This window comes from Micropterus salmoides, unplaced genomic scaffold, assembly GCF_014851395.1.
Source record: "Micropterus salmoides isolate LMB-PRFRI ecotype aquatic unplaced genomic scaffold, ASM1485139v1 Ms_hic_scaffold_4158, whole genome shotgun sequence".
Classification (NCBI taxonomy): Eukaryota; Metazoa; Chordata; class Actinopteri; order Centrarchiformes; family Centrarchidae; genus Micropterus; species Micropterus salmoides.
Window position 1 is genome coordinate 1 of NW_024043549.1, and position 7,500 is coordinate 7,500.

Here is a 7,500-nt window from a genome sequence, read left to right on the forward strand (position 1 = left end):
ATGTTCTGCTGGGCTGCTTCATCTCTAATAATGCATCAGGATTTATTTGTAGATTATGTTCAACAGTAATCTCATTTATTAAATAATGTAGTGCAGTAGAAGCATAACGTAGCAGACAATGGAAATACTTAGTAAAGCACATGTACCTCAAAGTTGTACAAAGTGCAGTACTTGAGGAAATCCATTAACCACCCCTGATGTTTAGGGAGGGAGGAGTGTCTCCTGGTCGCTCTGTTAGTAACAGCTGTGTGGTTTCCAGTTTTCAGTGAACTTGTTCCGGACTCTTCCTCCGTCCTCCAACCCGACCGGAGCCGAGTTTGATCCTGAGAGGACGAACCGACGCTGGAGGCTGCCTGGCCTCACCTTCAGGTACACTGAGTGTGTGTGTACCGGTGAAAGCCCAGAGCTTCATCTTGGAGTTACGGTCGTGTTTTGACATCAGACAGTGTGAAACCTGTTTCTACATTACCAGCTCACAGGTGTTTTCAATAAAGCTGCGTTTTAACAGCCAACACCGGAGCCCACAACCATCTTGTTTTTGCTGACCTCTGCTGGTTTAACTGTTGGTTTACTGATGTGAACTTCCTCATACTCAGAACCAGGGATGCAAACTGAAAAAGGTGATAAAGTGACTTCTGCCCGTGGCCTGGCTAATTTCCTATTTAGCCCTCCGCCAACTTGAATGGGGGTAAAATAGTAACTGTGTGGATCTAGACCAGTGTTTCTGCATCAGGGACCCCTATACTGACAGAAATTAGACCACGGACCCCATCTGATAGGGTTTTGGCTTTTAGATGTTTTATTACAGAACAGAATAGTCGTACATTGTGTCACTGTGTTACTCATTGATGTAAATAGTAAAGTGAAAATAAATTATTCTCCTTTTGGCTTGGGACCCCTTGGAACCCACTCAAGGACCCCAGGGGGTCCCCGGACCCCACTGTGAGACTTTCCAAATGTTTTCGACCAAATGGATGTGAAATGAGTCATTTCACGGGGCTTGACAAGCTAAAAAATATGTATCCTCTGTTTTACACTAGTAAAAGTGGCTTCAAGGTGCAGACCCACTCCCACCCCCATCAACACACACATCACATAAATGGCCTATTTTATAGTTTGCACCCCTGCTGTACTGGGAAAGACTGGTTTCCAGTAACGTGCACTTCACTACTACTGCGACACAGTTAGATTTTAAAGTTCTACTTACTGATTGATGACATTTAACTGGGTGGATGAGTGTGTATGATCTTTGTTCTCAGTGAGACGTCCTGAATAAATAACTGATGATAAAATAAAAACTATGGTAAATCTGTGTGTGTTTGTGCTTACCTTTGCCCTGCTGTTTGTCTGCAGGTGTCCCAGTGCAGTTATCATTACTATTAGCTGCTGGACCCTCTTATAATTATGGTGTGTTGTTGTGTTTTTAGAGAGCAACATGTCTGCCGTGTGTTTCTCCACAGCTGGTGTATGAGTTCTTCCTTCGCTTCCTGGAGTCTCCAGACTTCCAGCCAAACGTCGCCAAAAACACATCGACCAGAAGTTTGTAATGTCGGTAAGATCTTATCTCTGAGACTCCAAACGAATGAAAAGACGGTGATTCAGACGGAACGCTGACTTTTTGTTTAACATTAAAGCTGCTGGAGCTGTTTGACAGCGAGGATCCCAGAGAGAGAGACTTCCTGAAGACCATCCTCCACCGGATCTACGGCAAGTTCCTCGGCCTCCGGGCCTACATCCGCCGCCAGATCAACAACATCTTCTACAGGTCAGAACACAAGCACCACGAAACCAGATACAGATTGACCGACATACTTGTACAGAATCAAAAACACCTGCGGAACCCATACAGAACCACAAACACGTACAGAACCATGTGCAGAACAATGTAGAGAACCACAAACACATACAAAACCACAAACATGTAGAGAACCACAAACACGTACAAAACCACAAACACATAGAGAACCACAAAAAGGTACAGAAGCACAAACAGGTAGGGAACCACAAACACGTACTGAACCATTTAGAGACACACTAACATTACAGAAGCACAAACATGTACTGAACCACAAACAGGTACAGAAGCACAAACACGTACTGAACCATTTAGAGACCCACTAACATTACAGAACCACAAACAAGTACAGAAGCACAAACACGTAGGGAACCACAAACATGTACTGAACCACAAACACGTAGGGAACCACAAACATGTACTGAACCATTTATACACACTAACATTACAGAAGCACAAACACATACAAAACCACAAACACTTAGAGAACCACAAACGCGTACAAAACCACAAACACATAGGGAACCACAAACGCATAGAGAACCACAAATGCGTACAAAACCACAAACACATAGAGAACCACAAACACTTAGAGAACCACAAATGCGTACAAAACCACAAACGCGTACAAAACCACAAACACATAGAGAACCACAAACATGTACAGAAGCACAAACGTACTGAACCACAAACAGGTACAGAAGCACAAACAGGTACTGAACCATTTAGAGACCCACTAACATTACAGAACCACAAACAAGTACAGAAGCACAAACACGTAGGGAACCACAAACATGTACTGAACCACAAACACGTAGAGAACTACAAACATGTACAGAAGCACAAACATGTACTGAAGCACAAACAGGTACTGAAGCACAAACAGTACTGAACCACAAACATGTACTGAACCACAAACACGTAGGGAACCACAAACATGTACTGAACCATTTATAGACACACTAACATTACAGAAGCACAAACACATACAAACCACAAACACTTAGAGAACCACAAACGCGTACAAAACCACAAACACATAGGGAACCACAAACGCATAGAGAACCACAAATGCGTACAAAACCACAAACACATAGAGAACCACAAACACTTAGAGAACCACAAATGCGTACAAAACCACAAACGCGTACAAAACCACAAACACATAGAGAACCACAAACATGTACAGAAGCACAAACGTACTGAACCACAAACAGGTACAGAAGCACAAACAGGTACTGAACCATTTAGAGACCCACTAACATTACAGAACCACAAACAAGTACAGAAGCACAAACACGTAGGGAACCACAAACATGTACTGAACCACAAACACGTAGAGAACTACAAACATGTACAAAGCACAAACATGTACTGAACCACAAACAGGTACTGAACCACAAACAGGTACAGAAGCACAAACACGTACTGAACCATTTAGAGACCCAGTAACATTACAGAACCACAAACAAGTACAGAAGCACAAACACGTAGGGAACCACAAACATGTACTGAACCACAAACACGTAGGGAACCACAAACATGTACTGAACCATTTAGAGACCCAGTAACATTACAGAACCACAAACGCGTACAGAAGCATAAACACGTAGGGAACCACAAACATGGTCTACGGTGATTGGTTCACAGGTGACTGTGAAATGAACAAGTCACATGACCTGTGTTTACTCATGAAATACCGTGAAGTAAAAACCAGAGTGTCTGATGAGAACCCAGTGTTCCCAGTCTGTGTAACTGGTTGGTCTGGTTGTTTTACAGATTCATCTATGAGACTGAACATCACAACGGCATCGCTGAGCTGCTGGAGATCCTGGGGAGGTAACGTGCACACACAGAGTGTAAGATGAATGTCAGGTCAGCTGCAGCACAGCTCAGGCAGGCCTCATCCCTGCAGTGTTATGATGGTACACATTCATGTGAAGTGGCTGCAGTGCAGTGTTGTAAAGCCCCTTCTGTCATAGAGTGGCTCTTTGTTCCTGACTGACTGGTGACATCAGATATTACATTTTAAATAAGTGGTTTAAATTTCACAGGGCTCCCAGAAGCAGAATGACTGAACTGTTTAATTCTTCCTCAGCATCATCAACGGCTTCGCTCTCCCTCTGAAAGAAGAACACAAGATGTTTCTGATCCGAGTTCTTCTGCCACTTCATAAAGTCAAGTCTCTCAGCGTCTACCACCCTCAGGTCAGAGCGCCGCCTGTCTGTCTCTTACTGACGACTCAGGACATTATAAATCTGTTTCTGACGTTAACCCGTGTGTCTGCAGCTGGCGTACTGCGTGGTCCAGTTCCTGGAGAAAGACAGCAGTCTGACGGAGCCGGTGAGTCCGGCACATTAACAGGAACACGGAGTGAGAGCTCGGTGTGAAACGCCGCTGTGGGCAGCTGTTGGTGAGGGGAGAGGTGTGTGAAGGAGTCTGACTTCCTGCCGCCTGTGACCTTTGACCCTGCAGGTGATCATGGGTCTGCTGAAGTTCTGGCCGAAGACTCACAGTCCGAAGGAGGTGATGTTCCTGAACGAGCTGGAGGAGATCCTGGACGTCATCGAGCCGTCTGAGTTCGTCAAGGTCCAAGAGCCGCTCTTCAGACAGCTCGCCAAGTGTGTGTCCAGCCCGCATTTCCAGGTACCAGAACCAGAACTACAATGTGAGCCTCAACCAGAACCTGCAGCTAAACTACCAACAGGTGGAAGAAGTACTCAGATCTTTTACTTCAGGAAAACTAGTCCCGCAGTCAAGTCCAGAATCCGCATCAAAATATACTTCAAGTATCAAAAGTAAGGCTGGGCACGTTAACGCGTTATTAACTCATTAATAATTCAACACCGACAGTTATTTTATCGCACGTTAACGCAGTTTAAAATGATTGTTTTTTTGAAAGTCCGTTGTTCACTGGCTCTGAATAATCAGCCACCCAAACGAGCAGCAGAGGCCTCGGCAGACTACGCTGGACGCAGCGTGTGGGAGAAATAAGACAAGCGCTCTGCGAGCAAACAGCAGGCGCTCTATTGAGAGTAACCGTGGCAACACTGCTGTAACCTATTACACTTAAGTTAAAAATTTCAGGTTACATAACTTTACCTGATAGGCCGTCATCTAGTTTTTGCGGGACGCTCTGCTGTGTGAACTCCCTCCTGTTGATGTCCTATTCAGTAAACAGTAATAGACTGTGGAAACTCCCAAACAGCGAGTCTCTCTTCCAGTGATTCGTGCTGCGCGTCACGTACAAAGTTCAAGACAATTCAACTTCGGCGATGGTCGTTCGTGTGTGTGAGGCGAGCACTTCCCCTCACTCTGGCAGCGACACTTCCTGCTGAACACAGACTGTTTCTGCTGCTCCCTGATAAAAGAAAAATGTTTCTGCTGATACCTGCTCAGAAAACTGGACACTAACTTGTTTTATCAAGCTAGATAAAAGGTAACGCCCTGGCAGAGACAACAGCTTTGGTTTAATATTTGATTTGATCACATTAATGTTTAAGTTGAGATTTAACAGAAATATTTTATTGCTGCTGTGTAAAGGGAATACTGCTGGGAAACAGCTCCTTATTTGTTTAAGTGTTTGCAAACCACACGTTTTTGCACTTTGTGTTTATAGCAGGACATTTAAATTGTGTGCGTAAAAGTACTCATCATGCAGAAAAACATGATGCTACTGGATTTTAATATTGATGGTTCATGACTTTAATTAGATTCTGCTGTCCAGTTTGTGAACTTCCTGTAACGCTGGGCGATGAGGCCAAAACACGTGTTTCTGAACTGTGATCTTTTCCCTCTGAGGTGAAACGACCTGTACAGCCATGAATTTCTGTTTGCACCATTAAAACACAGAACTGTGATTGTAAACTCAGCAAAGCCATCTGGGCGGCTGCATCACACTGTCGGTCGGTCCACGAGGTCACTGAGGTTCTGTGAAGTTTGGAAACACAAGTAAGAGGAAGTTAAGTTCTGCAGCCTCTGCGGGAGGACTGCACAACATATCGTTTCAGCATCGCCGTCGCAGCGTGCCCAGGCGCTGCAGTCACATCGCAGAACGACGTCAAGCAGGTCAAAATAACTCCTCAGCTTTTTTACTGCTTGATACAAAAGGAAAACTCCCACAGTTCTCATTTCCATCACTCATCTATAAGAGATGTCTGATTGAACACAATTAACTTTGATCTCAGGGTTCGTGGATACACAACCACCAATCACAAGCAAGCCCCGCCCCCGTTAGCTTCCAATATGTTTCCTGCCTTGAAGCATCTTCAGAAAAATAGGAAATTCTTCAGATCAGTTATTTTTCCCACCGGGTCACCCCGGTGATTCCAGGATGCTCATTTCTTTTCAAATAGATAAAAATTAAAGTCAGCCGGTGAAAAGTCCTGTAGAAATCGCAATGTCAGTTTTTCCAAATATCGTGCAGCCGTACTCTGGGATTCTCCTGAGATGTAGAACATGAACGCCTTAAATCCTGATCTGAAGTCGTCGGGCTGCATAAAGTTTGATCTCAACCTGTAACAGTGCATCCCCATTTATTCCTTGATCGTGTTATTAATCTGTCAACCAACATGGCCGCTGCTGTGAGGGGATGAACTCTGACCTGATGATGAAGGTGTGTGTGTGTGCAGGTGGCGGAGCGAGCTCTGTATTACTGGAACAACGAGTACATCATGAGTCTGATCAGTGACAACGCCGCCAAGATCCTCCCCATCATGTTCCCCGCCCTCTACAAGAACTCCAAGAGCCACTGGAACAAGTAACGCACACGCACACACACACATGAACATAATGAATCCCTGCTGATGGACAACAGGATCAGGACTCCACAGAGTGTGATGCTCTGAGCAACACACTTGTTAGGTTCAGTTAAAGTTTTGAGTTTTCACTCAGAACAGTCTAATTAACGAGCTGCTCTGAGGTTAATTAATCTAAATTAATGGTTCCTCCTCAGGACCATCCACGGGCTGATCTACAACGCTCTGAAGCTCTTCATGGAGATGAACCAGAAGCTGTTTGACGACTGCACGCAGCAATACAAGGCCGAGAAGCAAAAGTAACACACACACACACACACGCGCACAGCAGGTTCACCTGGTTCACCTTCCTGCAGGTGTGACCGAGTGTGTTTGTGTCTGCAGAGAGAAATACAAGCTGAAGGAGAGAGAGGAGGTCTGGCACAAGATAGAGGAGCTGGCCCGACAGAACCCCCAGGTACTCTCCTCACCTGTGTGTCCTCTCCTAAATGTAAATGCTCCGTACTTGTATAGCGCCTTTCTAGTCTTTTCGACCACTCAAAGCGCTTTTACACTACATCTGCATCCACCAGTCACACACATTCATACACTGAGCCTAAGTGCTCAAACGGAAACTAACATTCACACTCACTCATACACTGGCGGAACAGCCACCAGGGGCAATTCGGGGTTCAGTATCTTGCTTATGTGCAGCCTGGAGGAGCCGGGATTGAACCGCCGACCTTCCGATTAACGGCCAACCCGCTCTTCCTCCTGAGTGTCTCCTCACCTGTGTGTCCTCACCTTTTTTATTGTCTCATGAAGCACTTTGTTACATTTATTTTGAAAAGTTCGTCATTAATGAAGTTTTATTATTATTTTATTTACGTAACTACGTGTTCCTGTCTTTCAGAGCAATAAGCTCCACCCCCTCCGCCCTGGACTCCACCCACAGGAAGAGGTTTGTGT

The 7,500-nt window shown here is 45.0% G+C and overlaps 1 protein-coding gene across 1 annotated transcript in view; it reads left to right on the forward strand.

Annotated features, from left to right (window-relative positions):
* Nucleotides 1-259: 259 nt before the first annotated feature.
* Nucleotides 260-7,500, forward strand: part of LOC119887373 (serine/threonine-protein phosphatase 2A 56 kDa regulatory subunit delta isoform-like) — a gene marked incomplete at its 5' end in the record, with an annotated part of 12,349 nt that continues 5,108 nt past the window's right edge. The window contains 13 exon segments of the mRNA XM_038698187.1: nt 260-323; nt 326-369; nt 1,461-1,521; nt 1,524-1,552; nt 1,635-1,765; nt 3,575-3,634; nt 3,894-4,002; nt 4,085-4,138; nt 4,271-4,441; nt 6,427-6,554; nt 6,750-6,851; nt 6,937-7,009; nt 7,445-7,492. Coding sequence (XP_038554115.1) covers nt 260-323; nt 326-369; nt 1,461-1,521; nt 1,524-1,552; nt 1,635-1,765; nt 3,575-3,634; nt 3,894-4,002; nt 4,085-4,138; nt 4,271-4,441; nt 6,427-6,554; nt 6,750-6,851; nt 6,937-7,009; nt 7,445-7,492 — 1,074 coding nt within the window.